Consider the following 26766-nt stretch of genomic DNA (forward strand, 5'->3'; position numbering starts at 1 on the left):
AATGTTTGCTCTATTAATGAGGATAGGTCACCCATTCAATTGATAAATTAACGGGTAGTTAAAGATGTAAAGGGAACCGAACTACTGTAGTATTAATTAAAAATAAACTGACATTAGGAATCAATCTCTTGCACTCCTTATTTTTCTATATCCGTGTTAACACTATTCAGCAGCATATGAAGACTAACACCAGGATGTGGTTTTTCCAAAAAATACTTTTTACTCTTCGATTTCAGTTTAATAAGAAATAATTGAAGTCACATAAATCACTGTTTACACAACTCACTTATATTACTGCTCGTCAGTACACCTGTTCTCTAATCAGCGGTTAATTCCATCAGGTGCGTGATTTCACATAGAGCAGCTGTTACTACACAGAGCCGTTATTAACTGAGAAGATGCGCAAATCCACGTTCATTTTCAGCGTTTATTGGCACGGTTGTATGAATATATGGTTCACGCACCTGATGGAATAAACCGCTTTAGAGAACCGGCTTTACTGAGATGCGCATTAACGAGCGGCCGATCGTGATCGGAGCACTCCTACAAAATAATTACTGAATCTCCACCCGTCGAAACTAGCTTTCTGTTGCTGGGAACCTTCCTCTGAAAAAGAGCTTGCCGTTGTTGACGCTTCCATTTTTCCCCATCTGTCTGAGCGTGCCGCTCTGCTGCCGGCTGTCGACCAATCAGTGATGGTAAATGATACCTCGTGCCAAACCCAGACCAATCACTGTTCCATTCACGCCCTCCTTCCCTTCCCTTCTGTTCTCTGTGTTGTGTGCCTTGTGTGTGATGAAGGTGCTACTGGCAAATGTAACGCAAGTAACTAGCTTGGGAAAACTGTAATAATATTACCATTTTCAGACGAGTAATGCCTTACACTACTAGTTACTGAAAAAAGTAATATTATTACAGTAACGCGTTACTTTGTAACGCGTTACACCCAACACTGGTGATATGTGGGGTTGAGATGAGGAAAATCCAACTGAAACATTGTTTTCCAGGTCTGGAGGGACCTAAACAACTGAATAATTTGGACAGATCAACCAACTTTAGGGACTTTGCTGGGGTTGTATGTGTTGTATGGGGGTGGGGGTTTAGATTTTTAGCTGAGCTACGACTGAAAAAACAGAGCAGCTATAACACAAAAGAGGTACAGACAGCAGAAACACTGACCAGAACATGAAAAGATCAGCCATTTTTACATATCAGAGTATTAATGTTGAAGCCAAATAGCATGGCAAGCAATCGGCCACCATTTAAAGAGAGAGAGAGCAATAATCTCAGCACAATCAAACATTCATGTTAAAATGTGCTTTCTCTCATTTAAATGACTTTATCAGCCAACCCATATAAGCTACACAGACTTTTCATCTTTTATTGTAGATCATGCATGATTAATGGACATTCATGGTGTGGCAATGAAGGGAAAGTTCACTCAAAATTAAAGTTCTGTCATGTTGTTTCAAATTTCGATGACTAATTCTTCAGTGGAACACAAATGGGAATTATTTTTTATATATATATGTCTGGAGGAAGTTCTAGTTGCTCTTTTCAATACCATTATCTTCAAAGTACCATAAACATTTAATTTAATTTATTTATTTTTCTAAGAAAATAAGATTGTTGAAGTACATTTTGAAAGAAAACACTAAATGTAACATTTAATTCAATGGTACTTGCAGTTTATTTGCAATTATTTGCTAAACAGCAATTTCTGAGAGAAAATTGTTTCTACAAAAATGTTTGTTTCAGTGTATGACTTGTGTTGTACATTCAAGGTCTTGTGAATAACGACTTATATTTCTGCCTGTTTCTCACACAAAACTCATATCATAATCATATATTATTTGTGAATCATATGGACCATTTTATGGTGCTTTGTTGTTTTCAAAGCTTGACTCACTGTCAATTTAACTGCATAAAAAAAGAGTGAGTATATTCCTCAAAACCTCAGTATTCCACGGACGAAATAAAATCATACAGTTTTAGAATAACATAAGGGTAAGAATGAGAGTTCATGAGAGTGATTCCCAAGGCTGGTATGCCATCATGAACACACCAGCTGTCCTTATGATGGGGTGAAGACAAGCGTACATCATGCATAACCGACCGATCACATAATACCCACAACCCAAACAATTAGATTTTCACAAAGAAAATGATCAGCCGTTAAGAAACAAACACAAACATATATACAACCAGCCAAAAACACACAAACACCAGGGGGAAATTAAGAGTGCACAGTCTATGCGATTTACTGTAAGCCGGGGAATGAGTGCTGCTGAACTCCTCACAAGACTCGAGACAGGGAGAGGGACATGCTTGATGCTTGGTGGTTTACAAACTCTATTGACAGGTTTGCCAGAGAGAGGCACAGGATAGTCACATAAACAAACACACACAGGTCCACTCACTGGATGTCGCTTTGGGACGTCATAAACTCCCTCCTTTTGTTGGCTGGTAGGGACCTGGTGTGGACAGGGAGCCCAGCCAAATGCACAGTTAACATGACAAGTTAACATTAATTCAGATTTCAGCAGGAGATTTTACAAGGTCAATGCAGAATGCTAATTTTATGCTTCCTGGAGAGCAAAATAAGTCATTGTCTGTGTATAATGTGTTTGAATTAATAATGAAATGCAAGATGCAAATAGTAGAAATTAAATTAGCTAGAAACGCTAATTTCTTTATGATAAATGTTTTATTTATAACAAAAATGCATTTTTGATAAAAAGTAAAAAAACTAAAAAAATATTTTCATATTTTATTGTACTGAGGATTTTTCAATTCATCTTCACAATGCACGGTATTAAAGATGCAGATCCTTTCATTCTCTGGTATTTCAACGTCTTCTCTCTCTCTCTGTCTAATTTGCCATTGTTCTTAATTTCCCTCTTGCTGAGAGACTGATTGCCGCTGTGTTTTTATTTGATCATATATTTGAAGTGATCTTTCCATTTCTGTTATTCAAAGATCACATAGTGACAGCAACGATTAATCATTCTCACTCTTTCATTTGGAGAAAGGGCAGAGGAGAGACCTGCTGCTTCCACTCACAGCAGAGTAATTTCTCTGTGCAGACCTTGGAAAGCTCCCTACACTCAGCATCAGTCCCAAAGTTTGCCAGAGCCAAAATGACTTGGGATCCAAGGGGCCCGCTGGAGGTCAAGGTTACTTTTGCTGCATACTATTAGCTTTGGTTAAGGAACTTATCTAGCTTTGAGATGCTGTTTTGTGTTATTTTATTAAGTTTAGAGACAAATAGTAGTGTCTTCGTTTTTCTCAAGACAGGAAAAACTTTTGTATTTTTAGGCACAGGTAAATTTTGAGATTTTGGACTCAATTCGCTTAAATTCTTCATTATTACACTATGTTTTTGCATCTTCAATTACAACATCTTTACAGGCAATGTTTTAAAGAAAAATAAAGTTTCTGGCTGTTGACCGTATTTTATGAAATGATAAAAAGAGATGCAAAAAATGCCCACTTTAACTTTATTATATGACAACAAAATGAAATAAAAATGCCGAACCTGGCTTTATCCAATGTATATATTTCTGTTCTTTAAAATGTATTGACATTTATGCATATTTAATTAGATAATTTATATATATCTTCAGTCTTGACTGTGGACATCAGAGAACACAAATTTATTGTTTTGTTCATTTAGGTTTCCCTATTTCATCGCTGTTATCAAATATCAAAAGTGATGTTTACACAGATTCAATTTGACTGGGCCAATCTGGCTTTTTGTTTTATATGAGATGCGATCAGGTGTTAGCTGATCCTGGTTTTAAAGATGTGACAGCAAGCAGATGCCTCTTTCATGCTCCCGAGTTTCTGATATCTGTCCTGATGTCAGCAACAAGTGAAGGAGTTTGTGAAGTGTCAGTTTAGGGCTTGAGAGCTGTGCAGACATTTGAGTAGTTAGAAGGCATAATTTGGTCCATAATGGTGTTTCAAGCCTTAAAATATCTACTTAACTAACTGTGATGTTAAGTCGGACATGGATGAAGCTGTGGAGGAGACAGACCGTCAAAGTGTTGGGGCACTGATGTGTTTATTGTTTTGCTGGGCAGTGTCACTTTTTAATTCAAGCCACAGGTGACCAAACAAAGCAGCACCTGAGGATAAGACACCTGCTGTTGTCATGGTCATGGAGCCCGGAGCACGAAACATTGCTGGGTGTAAATCTTTGAAAGGGCCGTCATGCTGAATTAGTGTGGCTTGGTGTAGCACTCTGTTCTAATTCACAGGTGGGTCTTTGGCAGCTACACAGTGGAAAACAAAAATCAAAACCTGGGATTCTTCTAAAGTCTTATCTAAAGAAGAATGGTGGTTTATTTAGAGGGTCCCTATTTGCTGTTTGTTATCAAAACCGGTCCTTGATAGCTTTTAATGATAGGTTTATGTTGGATGTATATAATTTATCAAACTGACAAATCGTATTGTGTGGTGGACAACAACCAATTTCAACACTCCCTAAAGACTGCAATATAGTGTAAATGATTTTTCAAAGTTACAATTAAATTCAAAATGTAAAGTTTGATTTAATGTGTTACTTGCTTTTTTCGTGTGAAATGTACTAACAATTTCTGTGTGATAATTGTTTAAAAGAAAATCCTGCACCAAGTTTTCAAGCAAGGGAATAATCTGAAATATTAATCAGATGAAGTAATCACTCAAAATATTTTGACCTTTTGTAATTTTCATTTATTATTTATTTATTTATTCATTCATTTATTTAAGCATTTTGGACAGAACTTGTAAAATAAGTATTTGGCAATATTAATATATTATACTAGCATGCATTATGTTAAATATTATTAAAACATTATAATATAACATAATTTATGAAAAACATTTTATGAATTCATTGTTAACCTTTTTATTTAATTAATCTATTGTAATACATTTAAGAAAAAACTTTTCAAAATTTTTTATGAATATTTTAACTCTTATCCTCTTTTATAGCTTAAAACAAATTCAAATTCTCTGAACTAAAATGCTGTCACAAACAATTTTATCTTGACATCTAGTTACTCTGAATTGTTTATTATGTTCTGTACTATATTAATAAAAACTAAATTATTACTACTGGTGAATGTCTATTATAGTTTTCATTGCACATTATATTGACATGTCTGATTAAGTGATGATCAATTTAAAAGGTATCATTATTAAGAACATTTGGTAGTGTACCTGATATATGCTCTCCTCTGATTGGTCACGGATGGGCTCGTGTCCCGCCTCAAATACAATGTACTACAACATCGGCAGCAGAGAAAGATAAAAAGGTAAAGGGACAGGAAAAAGGTGAGTGTGAAAAGAAAATGAAAAGAGAAAAGGAAGAAGACTGATTGATCACACAGAATCAACAGTGGCCCCAGGAGCAGCGCAGTGGCCCTCGGAACAATGAGGGACTAAAAGCTGAAGCTGTGACATGAGGGCCTTTCGCACCGCTTTAGGTCCAGAACTAAAGGTACAGTACTAAAGTACTGGAGCGATTTTGCGCGAACTATTTCCCAGTAACATTAAAAGGGTTGCATTCGCACTGACAGTGTGTACTAGGAAGTAACGTAAGCTGGTCAACAGCGATGTCATTTGCATGCCGTTCAACAATGTAAACAACAGGAGGATGGAGAACGCTGTGATTGGAGGTGTGTTTTTGTTGTGTCTCGCGGGTTTCACAATAATGGACATGGAATGTTGATGCACTGAAAGAACGGAAAAGAGGACTAAGAATCTCCAATGAAAACTGGCAGTACTACATGTGCTACAAGTGCCTGCACTTCAGCATCCATCCATCTATCGCTGTTCTCTATACTTGCGAAATAAGTTGACACAATTCTTATAGTATGTTTACACAGCGTTTTAAATCATGGCACTGCGAAAACGCCCAAAAGTGGGTAGTTCCACAATTAGTTCTAGTACTATGAAAAGGTTCCCCCTGTGCGAAAGGCCCTATGGTTACCATCTTGACCTTTAGCAACATGCACTGGCCTCTGCAAATCATTATGGTCACTTAAGTTCAGCTTTCACTGCAACTACAACTTCCGTACAGAGAATAATAAGAATCCTTTCAGAGGGAAGAATTATGAGGTGTTCGTTCTAACCTATGCCTCATGCATATATTTGTATTTTTTATCATCCCAATTTTTTTTTTTTCTGTGTATCCATACCCCTGTTTCTGTACCTGCAAACAGGGCAATGGAATGAATTTTACAACATTATAGAGAAATAAATCACAGTGTAAAACACAATGCTGCATGTTTCTTTAATGAGGTATGCTAATGTTAGCTTAGCAGGGGTAACGCAACTTTCCCAGTGTTTGTCTGCATTTGAGAAGCTAGCAAACTGCAGCTTTAAGACTATTTTGTTAAATGGCAGAGCCGTTAAAACCCATATCTGTGAAATATTCCTCAATAACACACATGGACCACACAGAGAAGAAAGCGATTTTTGGCAAGCAGCATTCAAGCTAATCTCTAACTCCTGTCTTTTCAAGACCACATTTGCACTAATAGCAGAATCGTCTCCATTTTCTGTGGCATTAGATCTAATGGCTTAGCCGTTCCCATTTACGAAGCACTGTCGCCATTGGCTGATTTATTTTATTACACAGTTAGCCATTGGCTAATTCTTTTTCCTCTGCAGCCCTCTTAACAGCAAATTGTTAATGCTTACCAGGTCTGCGCTACTTTTAATAATGACTGAATATAAGCGAAGTGCTAGAAGCAATGTTTCTCATTTCTCTGCTACTTTGTTACTAATGGCTAAAGGATATCCAAGTTTGCTATTTAAAGATATACTCCAATCATATACATTACATTCCATATTCATTCATGATGCACAACGGACAATACGGAAAGACAATGTAATGCATGTAAACACACACACACATACACACACACGCAGCCCAGATGAGATGTGTTAAAGCTGTCTGTTTTCAGTACAAAACTAAGGAGGCTCCCACAATCACTATTGCATCAAAGTCTTACACCCAATTTATGAAAAGGAAAATTTGACTACACATTACAGCGAGGATTCACCATTCATTTCTATGTACGAAATTATGAAATACAAGGTCTTATTAATTCAGGAGGAGTGAGAAGAGAGAGAATGGAGAGAAATTATTTCTTTCTGTAAATGAGATTAAACACATATTATTGAACAGGGAGCCCTGTTTAAAGTGACAGTGAGAGGCACACTAATTTGACAGCTGACGTTCAGGCAGACATAATGATTAACTTTGTATTTCAAAGCGTTACCTGATACACAGGATCCTCCACATCGTCCTCCAAAATGGTCTGCAGGAGTGATCGCACAGAGAGGGGGTGATTGGAGGAAGGAGAGTAGAGAAAGAGGGAAACGGGAGAGAAGATGACGACGAGAAAAAGAGGCCAATCTTTGGTCATTCATGTCAAAACAGAGCAAAAGCATTTTTGACATCAGGCAGTGAGAACAGGAACACAAATGTAGATTCAACAGACAGAGAAAGGGGAAAGAGCTGCCAGGTGCTCACTATATAATTTTGCCTACTAATGTAATGTTAATATTGATGTAATAATTAATATTATATTTAATATTTAATACACATATAGTATGATACACTATAAATGTGGTATGGTGTATGTATATTGTAATATACATTCATTTATTGATTGATACATTTACTGTATATAAACAAATATAAATAAATAGTAATAATATAATTGAAATGCTATAAAATATAATAAATCATTTTGCTAAATATATTTATCAGTTTAGAAATGTAATAAATATTACTATGTTATTAATTATTATAAACTGTTTGTGACATCAGTGTGCACCCGGCCTCATGTAAATCTAATTACGCTATTCTCTGAGATAAATAATAAATAAGCCCTCTTGGAAATGTGTTGTTTTCTGTATTTTCATCCTTTTCTATTGCATATTTCATTATTCCCTTTGGAGTTTGTTATTGTTTCTCTTTTACAGCGCTCTCATTCGCTGGCAGACGTATATGCAGTTTATGTCCAAGCATGCAAAACTGTAAATTCTCTTCGGGGTTTTGAGTTTATGTGAGTGTGAAGGTTTAGTGTGAGTGTGTTACCTGATAAACAGCTTGTTCGCACTGCTTGTCCTTCTGAGCTTTCTTCTCGATTTCCTCCCTCTGTTTAATCTCAAAAATCAACTGGAAAAGGTCACGGAGGTCAAGGATCACGGGCTCAGCCTGGGAACACATGCAGAGACAGATTTATAGAGACAAAGAGGAAGAAGTGACATGATCTTCTTAAGAAGGGTCCACATTGAAGATCCGCTGTATTTTCTGCACATCTCTTCAAGCAATTCAGAGCAAAAGACATAACAGAGTATCAGAGTATCTTGGAAAAGACATAAAGACCTCTTAACCTCTGCTTCGGCTGCTCTTAAGTCTGTCAGATGAGAGGTGACAGAAGAAAGTGCTTTCCATTTAAAGGGGCTGGGTCAGGTCAAACTTCACTCTTTGTAGTTAGCATCAAAGCTTCATGTTAGCATTAAACATGCATCTCCTGCCCAGCACAGCCTAAATGTCACTTATATCTCAATAAATACATGAATGAAATTCTGAAGCATGCGTTTGTCCTCAAATCCACCTTGGGAATTTTTCTGCTGCCTATTCCAGAAAACTCTCATCAATGAAAAGCAATATGAGAAGAAAGAGTGTTCACAGGTAAAGACATGAAGAAAGACTACTGTAGTATATGATACAGTATCATTTCATCTTTTAGTATGGTATATGGGTGTTTCTTCAACTATTTGATTTTCACAGTTTTATTCGATCAGCCGATCGTTAATGCGCATCTCGTCAGTAAAGCCGGTTCTCTAATCAGCGGTAAATTCTATCAGGTGCGTGATTTCACATAGAGCAGCTGTTACTACACAGAGCCGTTGTTAACGGAGAAGCTGCGCAAATCCACGTTCATTTTCAGCGTTTATTTGCGCATCTTCTCAGTTAACATTTCTATGTGAAATCACGCACCTGATGGAATTTACTGCTGATTAGAGAACACGCTTTACTGACGAGATGCGCATAAATTATCGGCCGACCCCCTAGTATTTAATAGCATTTTATGTTGGAAATGACATATGACATTGTAATAATTGGAATAAAATGTCTCAAAGGCTTAAGCTTATTTCATAACTGGCATTAATGTATCCTAGATATACACCGTTAAATAATATTTTCACACTTTATGCAAATTGGACAAAATAACGGCTTGATTGGAAATTAAGCACAATGCATTTATGACCGAACAATTGAGGGATATATTGCCATAGTAAAAAGAGGATAAGGGCAAAAAGAGGAGAAGAAAAAGAGAGAGAAAAAAGAGAATGTGGAGAAACAGCAGGACATGACAACATGGGATTGTGATAATTAATATACTGTATGAGAACCATAACCGTGTCAAGAGTGAGTAAAAATTGTTTTCTGGTGGGATATAGCATGCATGCAGGAACATGCTGCCATTTTTTTTTATCTTCATGTGTTTGCTGAGTCACTTGTATTTCAGAGCAAGAGAGCAATGGATGGGGGAAGAGAGAGGACAGCAGATACTCATCGACCTGGTATGGAAATCAACTGAGCAACAGCCATAGAACTGCAGCACTGCAGACTAGAGCAATGCAACAACAAAGAACAGCAGCAAAACAAACAACAGCAGAGACAAGATGCAAGACAGAGGCACAGAGATCAAGTCTTTCCAGAGGAGTGGAAGAAGTCATAGCAGCAAATACACTCACAGTTTTTGAAATATACTCTTGGAAATATAGCGTTTGTACAACAACACACATATGCACAGTCCAATTTTTGACCCTTTTCATATAAGTACTTACAGACTGAGCCGTTTTGATGGCCACAAATCGATGGTTTCCCTCTTTCCCACACACATAACCAAAGGCTCGGTGGTCCGTAATATCTTTTGCAATGTAGGAAATCTCATGAACTGCATGGTGGTGCTGAAGAACCTTCGGACAAAAAACAACAACAAAAAAGGACATTGAGACATTTGAACTGCCTGATGCAAACAATTTCATTTCCACAGGCTCCTTTTTTTAAGCATGATTTTCTGGTGCCTACCTGATTTCTGCGACTAACATAAATCAAATCAAATGAATTGACTTTTATGGTCAAGTGAACCCAGGTGTGCACCAAAACCTCTAGCATTACAGCAACAAGGTTATACTTAGACATTTTGTATTATTTTTTTTTTCTGAGTTCAAACTTCATGCCTCCCTTTTAAAAAGGACTTAAGCATGATTTTTTGGTGCCTCCCTGAGTTTTGCAGCTACCACTAATCAAACAAACCAAGATTTATGGTCAACTGAACCCAGCTGTCCACCAAAACCTATAGTTTGAAAGCAACATAGTTATATCCAAACACCAATTTAAACTTAAAAATCCAAGGACAGCTACAGAGAACTGCCTTCAAACACTGAATGGACATCCAAATGAAGAGTGACATTAAACCAGAGAGCGGATCGGAGGACATAAAATAGGTCAAAAGCTCGGAGCGAGTCGTCCTCCATGCTGATGGCTGAAACACCAGGGTTTCGGCACTAATGTCAGCCTCCTGCTGCTGAAGAGCAATCATCTGCTGAAATCTACTGCAAGTGGCAATCTTCCCCTCACCACCCACTTCATCTAGAATCATTAAAACATCACTAACACAATACACACGCCACACGCCGCATGCACAGGGGGAAGGAGAGACGCACCCCCATGGGCCCGGCAGTTAACTCGAGAGTTGCAACAGTGGATGACATCTTATGACAACCCATCTGACTGTGAGGTTCTGTTTTCCCTGCTGAAATATGAAGGGTTGTCAGTGACGTTTTAAACAAACTTTGAGAAGGAGGTTCCTTTGTTAAAAAAGTTTTGAATGAGGTTAATGGGCAGCTTTCATTATCAAACTAATGTCATGTGCCAACGCAAAATGTAATGATTTCACACTTAAAACTGAACGTGTGGATTTTACATTTACGAAAATGAAGTACACTTCAGCATACTTTCAATAAGAGGACTATAACAGAAATAATATACTTTTGCAAACTGAATGTAATGTTTCCGGGCACTTAATTGCAAGTTATTACTGTAAATTAAAATGCATTTTCGTTAAAATGTATAATAAATATTATTAGCCAGACCTAAGTATGAACTTATTAATTAAATGTGCAATATTTAATGTAATTTCCATTGAGATGTGTATGTTTTGAATATATCTGTAATTACACAGTTATAATTCATTGTGCGATTAAGCAGATTTAAAGTATATTTAATTAAAATATCACATAACACTGCAGTTTAAATTATAATCGAGTACTTTACATGTGCTTTACATGTTACTCAAAACATCAAGTGTTCTACATTAAAAGCATGGGAAAAGATTATTAAAACGAATATATTTTAAAATGATTTGAAATATATTTTAAAACAAAAGGTATGCCCACGGTTTCATAGATTTACACCTAGTCTCAGATTAAAATCCATGTCTAGCTTGTTTTAAATGAAATAAACTTGTGGTGACATATCTTAAAATATGTCAGTGTTATTTATTCGTCTCAGGATGCTCACCAGTAATGTTTTTTTCCAAGGCACTTTTATAAAAGATATTTAAATGTCCTAATTGAACTGTGAATTGATTTGAAGTACACTGAAAGTGAACATTCAATACAATTAAGTGTAATTTTTTCACAAGGGAGTAGCTTAGCTTTTTTAAAATACAGTAGCTTTTATCTTTCTAGCGGCATTCAGTCGATTTTTAGCAGACTGGTTTGCTCGTTGGAATGAATTGGTTAAAAAGAAAAAAGATTCACTGATTGATTTAATTCCCTGTGCTGGATTACACATCACTTTTTTTTTCTTCTTCTTCTTCTCTGGTTTCATCATCGCTGGCTCTTACTTTTTAGCTCTTTGAATTTCGAAATTACGGTTGTCTAACACAAAAAAGAAATGCCATTTAATTCATTATATGACTAGAAAGAAAATTTCTGGCTTCCCAGTGAATAAATGGCTTGTTTTCCAAGAATGCTGCTTGTAATACAAAATGAAACAGTCCACCAACTGCAGACTTTAATCTTTCAAGTGCTTTTCTGGGTTTTAGATGCAAAATCTTCGGCACATAACTGCGCTTCCATTCCTTCTGGGCAGTTTAAAATTGGAAGCATAGAAAATCCTTGAAATATTAATTACTTGTGTGCCTATTCAATGCCAGCCTTCCTCTAACTAGTTCACAGAATGGAATGTTTGCCTCGAGCTGGCGTAGCAAGTCCTGTGATATCACACTACATGAGCCGCTTTCCATCATAATGACCCATAATCTGCAGGTCATTCACACACGTAAGAACTCAATAATACACACACCACCATACGGCGACGCTCCATCAGAGCAGCATGTTTCAGATTGCTTCCCTCTCTTGCTTTCATTCATTCCTTTTCTTTCATTCAAATCATCACATCGGCCTTGTGACCTCTGAGGTCATGCCACTGCACAGATAATGACACCGTTACCATGGTGATGATATATTGAACACAACACTTCTAAGACCTTTGAGCTACCGAGGTCAGAATGAGGACCCATTACAAGAGGAACCATATACATGCTCTTTATGTGTAGGCTGTTCATTATTATGTTGCCTATCAAGGTACAACATTTTGGACAAAGCATTAGCTCATATATTTTTTCCAGAGAAGGCCTCTCAGAATGCACTGCATTCTCTTCTAATGTACATTTGTGGCCACCCACTTTTTCAGTGGCAATGGTTCTGGATGTTTTTTTATCATATGAACCAAGCCAACTAGGTACAATGTAAATAACAAACTATTATATGATTATATGTTATACATTTTTGTATCTATAGAAGCTAAACTAACTTTTTTGCAAAATATGCACACACACACACACACATTCAGTACATACACATTCAGTACATACATATATTAGGGCTGTGCAAGTTAACGCATTTCACATTAATGCATTAATTAATTAACACTGACAATTATTTTATCACACGTTAACGCAGTATTTTATTTTTAAGAAAGTCCTTTGCTCACTGGCTCTGAATAAACATACAGACAAGTCATGGGTCACAGGAAGGGATGCTCTCGATCAAATCATTTAGGCTAAGCATCAACATTCACAAACCACCGTCCACTCTTATTTTTAACAGAAAAGAATGCAACAAGCTCGTAATCATGACTTAGACTTTAGAAATGGGAAGTTTCCAATAGCACTCGAAGACAGCAGAGAAGCATCTTGCTCAACACAGTGGAGTGAATCGTTTTGTTAACTTTGTATTTTATTATTTTGAGTTGTATGGGACATGGTAACATGTCCCTCTCACAATATATTTCTTTACAGATCTATCACTTTTGCCACTCAGAAATATTTATGCAATCATGCAGCATGTATCAGAAGATCTGCGCTCCAGCGTGGTTAGCACTCACAGTCAATGATCTATATATAACTGAACCGTGCTCTTGCCCACCTTTTCCAACCGAGCCAGGGACTGCTAGATGTTTGGTGTTCAAACGCGCTCCAGCAAGGTTCAAATTGCCTAGTGTGAGCACAACCTAATTATTCTCCCGCATCCCACACAAAATTTTGAGAGCATAGGGAGACAATTATGTCTTTTGCTTTGCTTTATTTAAGTGAGCGGAGCTAAGAGCTTGTTTGGCGCACTTTGCGAGTCTGGTGGAATTTTCTGTACAGCATCATGTGTAATGTAGGTTTTCTCCAAGAATTTTGCTTTTAAACATATATTTTAATAATAAATTGAATTACTGTGAAAATATGGCTTATACCAATAGCATATACCAGTGATACTCAGAGATCAGAAACTGTTAGCTTAGCAACATGCTAAAGACATTTACTGTAATCAGCCCAGTCGAACCTTCCACATGAAGAGCACAATCTGTGTGGCCTAAATGAGTTGCTGTCTATGTAGAATGTTTCAAACTGAAGGTTCCATCGCGGTTACAATATCGGTTCTGGAACAGACCCATCCTATGACCAGTACAATTTAAAGCGGGAAGTTCAGGTTATTCACGGCTGTCAAAGAATTATGAAAACACAAAGGCTTAAAACAAAAGCCCTGCCCTGTTTAATCGCTCCCTGAGGGAACACACATACAACCTAATGACAATACACAAACAGAGCTCATATTAAGGTTTTAGTGACTGGGGATGTGTCCAACACTGGTGATGAGTGTGTGTGTGTGTGTGTGTGCTTATCTCTGGGTGCTGCTGAATAACACTAGTATGAGGAGAGGGGAGACAGCGGAAAGGGAACGCTGGTGTTACAGAGATAATGAGGATCTGGAGTCCAACGCTAAGCTCTTCAAAACCACACATTCACAGCTAATTAACCATCCGCTTGACTCCCGTACACATTCGCACACACGTGCATACACACATTAGCCACGGCTTTATTAGGTCCTTGTGTAGCCACGGGCCAATAGTTAGAGATAAAGAACACGTTTTAGCCCTCATTTCATGTCATTTCGAAGCCACTACGTGTAAGCTTTGCCATTGGCTTCCGCTGGCCGATGGAAAGAAAAGGGAAAAAAGGGACAACGTGTCCCAAAATGTGACAAATTAAAAAAAAATTAGTGCAGATGAGGGACAGCAGGCCCAGAATCTCCTTCAGAGCTTGGTGCTGCCCATTATTTGCCATAGAGCAAGGGAGGATTATACAAGGACTATCTGGTTTTTGTAAATGAGTCTGCCTAGTAGAACAATTCTTTCAATTTCCTCTCCCGGTCTTGTTCGACATGCTATACAGCGAATGACTTTATCTTCTTGGTCGAGCTTTTCAAATGGAGGCCCTTTCTATTCAATAGTATCTCCTCCCTGAGCGCAGAAGATCATGACTGTGTGTTAGTGTGTGTGTGTGTGTGCAGGTATTAACAGGCGGGATTATCGATACACCATCCTACCCAGAGGGAGGCCAGCCGGTGCAACTTTAACAATCCTCCGCCGTGAGGAGCAGACTCTGTTTGACGATGATAAGAGCCTCTTAATGACATCGCTTCAAACTGATACGCCACTTCAGATCCACATCGAAGCACACGTCTGAGCAAAACGCATCCTTCCGAATGGTTTTCTGGAGTTTTATACTACGCTGTGACACCGGATTGTCCCTGACCTCCAGAAAATATGCTGAATAAAATTAAAAACATAATAAAAACAGTAACATCAAGTCGTGTTTTAAAAATACTAATAAAAAAAAGAAATAAAAATATCAGTTGGCTATGTATTCTACCATTCAAAAGTTTAGGGGCTGAACTTTTAAATGTTTTTAATTTTAAAATGTTTTTATGTTTGTAAAGAAGTCAACACACAAGAAAGTAAAACGCGTGCAATAGAGAGAGAGAGAGAGAGAGAGAGAAAGGTGAGAAAGAAGCTGAACACATCCAAAGTGACAGCGTTGAATTCGGCATTTAGCGACACACTAATTGTTCAATACTTCATTCTCTAAACACACTCGCAACTGTTGCCTTGAAGCCTGTCCAAAAAGTCAAATCTGAGAAAAGCGTCTCACCATCCATTTATCATAAGCGAGGGGAGGGAAGGAGGAGGGAAAACACATTTTTTTCCGTCTCGTTTTCTAGTTTAGAGGTGAAAACAGACAGATAAGTCAAGAGGACAAGAAATACAGATTGAATAACCAACATCTCAAGGTATCATTCAAAGAGTCACTTGTGAAGGTAATTTTTCAGAGACAGAGATCATAGAATACGCCATAAAGGAATGTTTGATCAATCCTCAGCCCACAATCCAATAAAGTTCTGCTTGGATTTGTCAATTCAGGAGTATTTGTAAGCAGCCTTTGCAATCTAAACTGCTGTTATATAATACATTTCATAATGGACCTCCTTGGACCTTATAACTTGGTGCAACATATCCAGCCTCCAGACGGACCACTCATTTAAAGACGGGTCCTTTCTGGACCTGGCAAACTCTAATCTGACTGGCTGACTTTACACAACCTCCGGGAATAAGGGCACACAGCTGTTTTATCAATCCACCTGAGAAAACAAGAAAATCCTGCACACTATCAACTTGCAAAAGAATAAAAAATACTTTAATGGCGCGGGTATTTAGTATTTTTTTTATTATTATTATTGTTTTGCAAGTTAATAGTGTGCAGGATTTTATTTTTTTCTCATATTTTGACTATATTAGTCTTTTTTTCCAAGGCACCTATCTATGACCTACAGGTGTGCGACGCTAATTGATCATTTATCAATCCACCTGGAAATTTATCAAAAAATAAATAAAATAAAAAACAAATTAATAAATTAATAAATATTTTTAATATAACAAAAAAAAATACTAATGAGAGTTTAAAAAGTGCATTTAAACTTTACAGTTTACATGGCAAAATAAATAGAGGAAACACCCTTAAACAAGCTAAATGTGAGAAATCCAGAAAGATGAAAGCTCAGCAGAGCACAAAACAATAAAGGAGGCTAGAAAACAAGGAGAAAAACTGCCCAACCAACACCGTCACTCAATGGAGGCTGAATTGAGTGTAAATTCAAAGCAGTCAGCTCAGCAGAGATCAGCTTAAAGCTTTGCTGCAGAAAAAAGCCCCACCGCTTTTGAAGTCTACAGATCTGTGCTGTCAAACCAGCCAGAGCACATCCTTTACAATGTCTGAAGTCAATACTCGGCCGGATGAACCTGAACCGTGAGAGAGTGTGACATGCCGATGAATTTGTTGGTTAATGTGTATGTGTGTTTTGTTGTAAATCACAGAGAGCTCTATTTGTGGTGTGTCACCGCGAGGTGGATTGATGTGTAAAGAGCAGAGGACCAGCCGACCTCAACATCAGACACACACAGAGTAAATCATAAATGAAGTCTGAACTTATCCTGCATCAATCTTGTTAATTCTGATTAACAAATCTTCCTTTTGCCACGTCTGTTGTGCCATACATACAGGCATTTATATGCATGCGTATATGTGTGTGTGTGTGTGTGTGTGTGAGACTGACTGCAGTGACCGTGGCAGGAAATAACTCTCAACCCTTTAACCTTCGTATTCCTCAGCCACCGTTATCTCATTAATGAGTTTAGCATGATTTATCACCCTTCCTCCACATCTCTCGTTCTCTCTCTTTCTCCTTTCAATACTCTCATCTCATGCATCCTGTCCTCCTCTCAACTATGCTATCATGTTCTCTCTTTCTAGCTTTTCTGAGCCACAATCTCTCATTTGATCTTTGTGATTCCCATTCGTTCCAAGCTTCTTCAAACTCACATTTAGATTTTCTCAGTTAAACACTCAGAATAGCACTCTACAGAACTGAGGAAGTAGAGCTACATTTTGAAATAAAATACTCAATGGGTTGTCTAACTGACCGAATGATCAGTCAAATTATAGGATGTCTTAAAAGTACAACATAAATTATAAAAAAAACAGGAGATTTGTGACACAACTGGCAAAAACATAAATTAATAAATAAGAGCTGCTGAAATAAAACGTATTTAAATAAAAATATACTGTATAGATATACATTTATGAATATATTTTATATGTGTGCGTGTATTTGTTCTGTGCTCAATATTCAATATTATAAAAAAAAGTATTTAATATTTTAGAAAGAAGATTTAAAGTGCTCACCAAGGCTGAAAAAGGATAAGAAAAAAACATACTGAATATATATATATATATATATATATATATATATATATATATATATATATATATATATATATATATATATATATATATATATATATCCCCACAAATGCTAAAAACAAACATGCTAAAATAAAATGTATATTAAGAATTATTATTATTATTTTTTTATATCAGCATATATATACTGTAACAAGTGATTATATATAACAATCCACCATCAAGTATGTATTGCTTGATTTTCATCTACGCAAACACTGTTTGGGTTATTTGCAGTACTAATGTGCCAGACAAACAGCACTGTGGGACTTTCTAGTCACAGCATGCCTAAAAACCTTCAGATACTGTAGTTTCACACTCCATGCTGCTATATAGTACTCACACATAACTGCAGACTAGAGTTGTCAAGATACAAGTACTCGATAACAGTACCACTGAAAACACTACTGAAAAGGCACAAGTACAAGGCACAGCAGGTGGGTATCAATTGAGTTAGTACTTTACACTAGTACTATAGAGACAATTATATTGCTCTTATTTTAGTATTGACTCGACCTTCCTATAGCAGATAAATGGACCTGCCTCAAGCACATCACGAAAGGGTGTGATTAAATGTATCCTACATGTTCCATATCACCGCGTAGGACTCCAATCATTATATTAAAACACACACTTGGCGGTGGAGTGTGTGTCCGTATTTAATCATCTCAGTGTGGGAGGTAGACAAGGAGACACGGTGTCATTATTCCCATCAACCAGCCCTGTCTTGCCCCCCCCTCACCCCCCCCCCAACCTGCTGTTGCCACAGTGCCAGGTATCCACTAATTAGCAGCTGCTATAGCAATGATGAGTGTTCCAGGTCTTTGATTAGAGAGAACGAGAGAGAGAAAGTACACAACTATACAGCAACTGCCTGAGGGAGGGGTAATTAGTAAGGAAAGAACTGAGTTTAATCAAAAATGCCACCGGTGCCAACACACACACACCTACACACACTCGATCAAGGGTGGACGAGCTAGCGGGTGGGCAGCCAAAATGACTCCTCAGAGAGCAGGATTGGAAAGGGGCTTCAGAGATGAGCCGCCCATATGTGCCTCTGGGAAAAAGAAAAAAAGTATATGGGCAGGAAAAAGGGAGAGCGAGACACAGGGTGCAGAGACTAATAACTCTTGACAGCTCAAAACGGACTTGAAATGCCATGCAAATTAATAATTTTATCTCATGCTATTAGTGCCAACTAACTGCACTGTACCAGCAGGAGATATGGGACTCCTCTTAGTGAAATATATCTTTTGATGTTCATTCTTTTTTATTTCGTGCTATTTCTAGTAAAGAGGAAGAGAGGGTCAGTTTACATGCCACTTGAACTGAACACATTTAATTACATATATCAACATTGCTGGGATATACTCATACATTAAAGAATAAGATAACTTTTTAAATTTATTTTCACACCAAATGAATGCATTCAATTCACGGCCCTACTTTTTATTATTTTTTTATAGGGAACACTTACTCTAGCTCATTTTATTAGCCCTCACTCCACTCCTCCTTTCTCCTTTAGACCAAACACTCAAGTTCACTCATTCCGTCTAATGACATTAGAGTAAGTGGAACAGATATAGTCATTTACATCAACAGCTGCTTTTGCATGCATTAGACTACTCTATTGGATGGGTCAGACCTCATTTCCATGCAAATGAGTGGCACAGAATCAAAGATGACTCTCCCTGCATACTATTTGTGACTTGTGAAACTATATATGAACACTGAATCTGGAAATTAAATAGGATATCTTAGGCACATTAGATACGAGAGGCTGGAGTCGCTCTTGAAAATCACTTTTCTGTCTATTCGCCATTAAAAAAAAAAAGTATGTTCAATATAATATGAATGTAATCCGGAAATTCCACATTCATCATGTCTTTGTCACGTGACCTATCAGCATCAGTTTTGTTGCTTTACAGCCATTCACAAATTCTCTCTCTTGGCCTCATGGGGTAGTAAAGTGTCCACTTACTTAAGAATCTTGTCGGAAGTATTAAATCATTCAGTTTTGTTTTGCTTACTGTTTTATGAATACTGTGTGTTTCAACATTCAACTCTTTTCAGCTGATTTTCACCTACTATAGTATGTTTTGAATGTAGCCAATAAAATCCAATGTATGGAGTCGTGTGCTAAGTAGAGCATACCAAATCAATCACTTATGAATTTCCATTTCAGTCAGGACACTTCCTCTGAAGGTGGCTGCTCATGTAGGCAAAAGATAGCAATATAGCTCACTTGGTTTTGAAACTGAGCCGAGCAACTGTCACTGAGATGAATGGGAATGCTAATGAATAGCTTTCTTTAGGTATTATAGGCTTTCCTGATGTAAAGAGGCCCGTAGTCCTAACTAAGGGGTAGTTTGGAGATGGCAGTGGGCTGGAGGCCTCCCAGTTTTCTGCTTCCGCTCTGGTCTCCCTCTTTGTGGGAGAGTTAATAATACAAGTGGCGGGTCTTGGCAGGCCTTCAGACAGCAGGACAACAATACGATTAGCTGAGTCACAATACCACACACGGCCGTCCACTGAGTCACCATAATGAAATCAGGAAGCAGCTCCTCTTCATCAGAGGAGAGCCTGGAGGGGAGAGCCAATGCCAAAGAGGAAAAGAGTGAGGGGGGGTTAGATGAAGCTGGAACAACCACACAAAGAGGACAGTGAGGAAAGCTGCTGAATCTTAATGAGGCTGTCCGGTGCTTTCTGTCTCACTTTCTTTAACCATCTCCATTTTTCTTTCTCTTGTTTGCTTGTCATCCTTTGTCTTTAAAGTAAAATATTCTGTTGCACAATACAGTCTCAGACTTCAGTTCTAAGGTGCACCAAATGCCATCTGGAATAGTAAATGGCAACAAGTAATAGATGGACAAAACTGATAACTGAGGTAAGACTAAAAGATAAAAAGACAAAAAGAGAAGACACAAGGGAGGACACATTAATTAGGTATATTATATCATACCATCACCTCATGTTGCAGGATGATGATGCATGTCTCATGTTGCAAAGATCTGTACACAATTCCTGGAAGCTGAAAACATCACAGTTCTTGCATTGCCAGCATACTCACCAGACATGTCACCCATTGAGCATGTTTGGGATGCGTGTACGGCAGCATGTTCCAGTTCCTGCCAATATCCAGCAACTTCACACAGCCATTTAAGAGGAGTAGACCAACATTCCACATGCCACAACCAACAACCTGATCAACTCTATGCAAAGGAGATGTGTTGCACTGCATGAGGCAAATGGTGGTCACACCAGATACTGACTAGTTTCGGACCCCACCCCGGACCCCCAATACAGTAAAACTGCACATTTTAGAGTGGCCTTTTATTGTGGCCAGCCTAAGGCACACCTGTGCAATAATCATGCTGTCTAATCCGCATTTTGATACGCCACACCTGTGAAGATGGATTATCTCAGCAAAGGAGAAGTGCTCACCAACACAGATATAGACAGATTTGTGAACAATATTTGAGAGAAATAGACTTTTTGTGTACATAGAAAGAGACTTAGATCTTTGAGTTCAGCTCATGAAAAATGGGGGCAAAAACAAAAGTGTTGCATTTATAATTTTGTTCAGTGTATGTTTCTTTTATGGCTTCAGACGTGTGTTCTATTTGAATGTAAATGCCCAGCGAATGGACATCACATGATATTCCGCCATGATTCCAGTTCGAAGCGAATATATATGATCCATTGAAGGTGCACTGAAGTGTGCGAGACGTGGATTTAAATTGTATTTATTTACAGAGCTATATGATGTCACACTTGTCCATGTGTGAAGATGTTGCACAGCACAAATCTGTGAAAGAATGTTCCAGAGTGAGGTAAACTTCAACAGATTTCCCCTGCTCAGTGAGTAGGGAGCAATGAACACTGTGTAGGGACCATGTCAATGGGAACACGATTCATGCATGGAGCTCACATCTAACAAGCTGATCAACTGAATCAGGTGTGTTAACAAAGAGAGACATACAAAATATTCAGAGCTTGGGGGTGCGAGGACTGGAATTGAGAATCGCTGGATTAATAGCATGCTGAGCAAAAAAAACCCTGAGAAAGTTGTTAGCAAAAGAGCGACCAGTGTGAAGAATGAGTCTGGTGCCCTCAATTGCCCAGCTACCCCGGTCAACGATCTAGCATCTCCGCACAAAATTCTCTGGTGCAGCCCCTGGTACGGTACATCAATGCAATTTTGAAAACATGAAAATTACGTTTTTCCAACTCTAAACCGAGTTCCCAAGTAAATTAGGTTAATAAATAAAAAACTGGCCAAAGCAAAGTTACACCACTGTATCTGATGATTAAAAACTATGATGAAATATACGCCGCATCTTCGTTAACAAGACAAGATGGGACTGTAATGTTATTTTAGGACTACCGGACATTCAAAATACATCCTATAGGCTACGATCTTGTTCTTAAAAATGTGCGTCCCTATCATTGGATTGCAGTGGATGGATAGACACCAAAACGCGAACTAGCGATTTTGTAGCATTAACTTAGAATTAGTGAAGGCGGGATAGGCAGAATCATGCTGATAGAAGTCCTCTCGCTCGCGCACGCTCCACTTCTTCAGTTATCATATACAGCGCGTGATCTGTTCTTAGTGCTAAAATAGACACACAGAAGTAAAAATGTCTTTCATGTACAATATCTCACGGAAATAAAGTTTATGGATTCAGTGAACGTGAACAGGTGGGTGAAAACTGATCGTGTTTCAGTATTGCATGCCTTCCGTCTTAAAGGGAAAACATTCCTACCTATCCGTGTCATTATAATATTAACCAACAAAAGATGTTAAATATTTTAAGTAAACCTACTGTATCTGAAAATATGGTTTAATTTGTATCTCTTTCGTATTTGTCTTATTCTGCTTCTTTTTCAAAAATAAATTATATATATATATTTTTATTTTTTGGGTGAACTATCCCTTTAAAAGTAGTAAAAATAGAGCAACTTATAAAAATTATAGTTATATATATACAAAAAATAAAATTGTCATAATTTATTCAAGTTTTTCCACATTCAATCCTTGATTCAAATTTACATGATTCAAGTAATGGCTAAAAGTAATGACAAAAAGTTGACAAAAATGCAATGACTTTTTCGTTGACTAAAACTATATGAGACTCATATGACTATAAATGTGACTATTAAGCAATTTCGTCTCAAGATAAAGAATAAGACTAAATCAAAAATCCTTGTCAAAATTAACATTGGTGTGTTGCTCCATAGATAAGTGAATGAAAACTTGAATAAAAAATGATTTGAGAAAATGCGAAACCGAAGCATTGTCCACTGGTAGTCTCAGACATTTGGACCCTATTATATGCCTTCTTTAAATGAGATAAATTTTGTGTGATAAAAAAAAAAACTAAATTTGTATTTTTGAAGTCTTTCACACCCCATCGCACTTCAATTATCCATGATTTTGTTGTTGTTTTATTTGGAGGTTAGGTTGACTTGTTAAATTGCTCTAATGGCATCCAAACTTTTATTCGCACAATGCTGAAAATTCAGCTTTGCCAGGGAAAAAAAAAGAAGACATGAAAGGTAACTTATGTTCACTGTAAGTGGAATGAAATGAGCTAAAGAAAGAAAGAGAGAAAATGAAAGAGGTAAGGATATGAAATATAGCTTTGTCTGAAGCAGCAGACAGCACATCTAAAGTCTAATGACTTCCAGCACAGCCACTGTGACATGGTCCAGTCATCTTACCTTATAAGCCATCAACATGATCAACAACCCAGTGTGCAGTACTCTCTCTCTCTCTCTCTCTCTCTCTCTCTCTCTCACACACACACACACACCACTCTCTATTACTCTATAACATCTCTAAACCCTATGAGAACCACTGCAAACTCTATAGGACTCAGTAATAGCGTGGACAGAGCATCAATCCGGCTCATTGCAATGGCTCAGACTCAGGGTTCAAATGAAACATAAGAGTAAGAAGTAAAAATGAGGGATAGCTCACTCAAAAATTTAAATTGTCATAATCTGTTGATGCGACTGTCATTCGGAATTCTGCATTGAGCAACGGCGATCAGTTTTTAATAGTAGCGTCTGTTCTTTAACTAAACAAAATTATTTTTTATTACTATGATGGTGTGTGGTGGGCAAGTGATGCAAACATGGCACAAATTAACACCATCAACACAGACTATCACAGCGAACCTAGTTACAAACATTATTCAAAATATCCTTTTTGTTCTGCAGAAAAATGAAATGCGTATGTGTTTGGAACGACAAGAGGATGAATAAATGATAACCATTTATTCATTTATTTTTAGTGTTTGTAGAGGGCGGGTTAATGTTGTTCAAGTCCATTAGTAAAATGCTGAAAATTTTAAAATGCAGCAAAATTACTTGACTATCTAAGAGCACATTTAAGCTACCAAAATTAAATTCAGTTTAGTGGCTGGTAACAAATGTATATACTGTATATTTGTAAAATTTCACAATTGAAATGATAATCTGATACACATTGCTGCAATAAGTTTCAGAGCTAGACAAACAGCAGTATAATTTAAATATTGGGGTGACAGTGAGTGTAGTGCACATATACACACAGACAGATACAATGTTAATGCAGTTGACCGGCATACAACAATATAAATTTAAGAGTTTGAGGTAAGTTAATCTGTTTGTGTAGAGACTTGTGTAATTCTATCATGTGATCTCAACATGGCTGCCGCAATATGGAGGCCATCATGAAGGGGTAACCCACCTTACGTAGAATAAAATCACTTTTTCTAAGCTTAATTCTCATATGATTCTACACCTTGATAAATATATATGTTAAATTCACTTCTGATTTCCTTTGATGTAAAGAAAAATGTAAAGTGCTCTTTTTTTTGTCTCTTTCACTAACTGGTACAACAGTGAACTTCATACTGACACCTATTGTTGTGGATGCAGCATGATGCAAAACTGGTCCTTGAAGCGCCAAATGTCTCAAGTAGAATAAAAAATCATACCATCTGAAATGACGTTTATACCAACTGAAATGAAAAATGTTGAATAAAAATAAATAAATAAATAAATAAATTACATGACAACATCATCAATCACAAATAATTAAAGCTGAATTTAAATGATAAATTATCCTATTCACACCTCTGTGAATTGCTGTGAATAAAAACACTTTAAATCAGTGTGGAACTAATGATGCCACTGACAAAAAGCACCCTGTAGATGTGCTTCATCTTTTTATTTGTATTTTTTATAATGTCCAAACTGGTTTCAAACCAAAAGTGCTCAGTGGCATATCACAACAAGAAAGAGATTTCAATAAATGCCACAAAGTGAGCTCCTCTTTCAAACTTTCCAGCACTTTGTTGTACGTGATCCTGTGCGATACTTCCTAAATAAGCATTATTCTCTCCGTTTACAACTAGCTCAGGTGTGATTCACTAGCTGATATTGCCATTTACTCTCCATCAAGATGGCGTAAGGCCCTGCAGATGGGTCTTGTAAAGCTACGGTCATTCTATTCTAAGAAGTCTGTTCAATTAGGCTTCTCTGATTTCCCCGAAGAGCGCGCCTCTCTTTAAAACGCATCATTAACACAGGCTTACCTCTCCCAAAGGATGGCCTCACCCCCACCCGACGCAGAGCAGACTAGAGCCAGCTTACAGCAACCGCACACTAACACACAGAAACCATCTTTTGCCATCGACCCAAACTTTTGAGGCCTAGAAGATGAGGACCTCTTGAAGAGCTCTAGCCTATACACTAACTGTCCACAAACAAAATCGTAAATTCCACTTTGTTATGTCTGTGAAATAATTGGCAATTATTTCTGTGAAAACAGAAATGTGAAGGCCTGCACACATTTCATCTGCTCACAGACAGATGCTGTGGTGCAATAAGGAAATACATTTTTCAACACTGGTTTATTGTAGTATAAATTACTATATTTCATACTGATGCTGTCACTCTAGTAATCCTACATGTATTTTTTTGCCATATAAATATATTAAAAAACACATATTTCAGCATTACTCCCAGTTTACTCCCAAACAAACTTTCCTTTAAAACAGATTCAAACTTCAAATTGTACCTCTTACCCTAAACAATAACCAACAAATATATTTTTTTATACATTTGAGTATACCATGTCTTATTATGAATATGCATTTTTAATTACACATTGTGATATGAAAAATCAGTCAGTAAACTGCCTAATAAAAGTTTAACCTGTTAACTGTCACTCATGTTTTTGAAGATAGACTTGAATGTGCATGATACAAACCTACATTTTTATAATTCATGACTGAAAACATTTTGTAGCATGATTTTGATGTGCCATTTACATGGTAATGCAATGTCTGATTTTAAAATGGGTTTTAAAGGATGAATTTTGAGATTTTATGTTTTCAAGTGATATATTATGGAAGCATATGGGTAGCATTATTCAATTTGGGATGTAATATGCAAAATGACAATGCAATATGTAAAATGGCAATGCATTTCTGTATTTACATTTACATTTTCCAATACATTTGTGCAACGTTTGGTGCAAAATGAAAATGAAAATTAAATTACATAATTTTCATTTGCCATTTACTACACCAGTTTTAAAATGTAAAATGAATATTAATTTTAACGCTTTATAAGTTGCAAAATTAAAATGAAAATGTATTACAGAAATGATTAGATATGTCTAACATGTTAAAGCAAAAACTGTGGCAAAATGATCATTTAAATGCTATTTTTCTTAATTGCATTAACACTCACAGTCAAGACACTTACGATTGCATTTTCATTCGGTGTCCCGCAATGAATGTAGCAAAATTCAATGTGCACATTGAAAATGCATTCCGAGCCGATCACGTGTCCCCGCCCTCGCGCCACGTCAATCATTGTGTGAACAAGGCGGGGCTTACAGAAGGTCAGAGACTCAAGTCTCAAGAAGAGGATTCAATCAAGTGAGACAACATGGACAAGACAGTTGGTCCGTGTATGTTTTGATCATTTCGGTTTATGGCTTCAATATTTCATTCGGATTTGTGGGCGGAGCTTAAACGCTGCTTTCATC

At 37.2% G+C, this 26766-nt stretch overlaps 1 protein-coding gene across 5 annotated transcripts in view; it reads right to left on the bottom strand.

Annotated features, from left to right (window-relative positions):
• The window catches only part of LOC113063293 (disabled homolog 1-like), a 167044-nt gene that overhangs the window by 26108 nt on the left and 114170 nt on the right, over positions 1-26766 (bottom strand). For 4 of the 5 annotated variants that reach the window (XM_026233570.1, XM_026233572.1, XM_026233571.1 and 1 more), the window contains exons 5-9: positions 9865-9996; positions 8102-8221; positions 7278-7316; positions 5209-5271; positions 2421-2474 (exon numbers count right to left, since the gene is read on the bottom strand). In XM_026233570.1, coding sequence (XP_026089355.1) covers positions 2421-2474; positions 5209-5271; positions 7278-7316; positions 8102-8221; positions 9865-9996 — 408 coding nt within the window. The remainder of the gene's footprint in view (positions 1-2420; positions 2475-5208; positions 5272-7277; positions 7317-8101; positions 8222-9864; positions 9997-26766) is intronic. The other variant, XM_026233574.1, reaches the window with a different exon arrangement.

Source organism: Carassius auratus, chromosome 45, assembly GCF_003368295.1.
Source record: "Carassius auratus strain Wakin chromosome 45, ASM336829v1, whole genome shotgun sequence".
Lineage (NCBI taxonomy): Eukaryota > Metazoa > Chordata > Actinopteri > Cypriniformes > Cyprinidae > Carassius > Carassius auratus.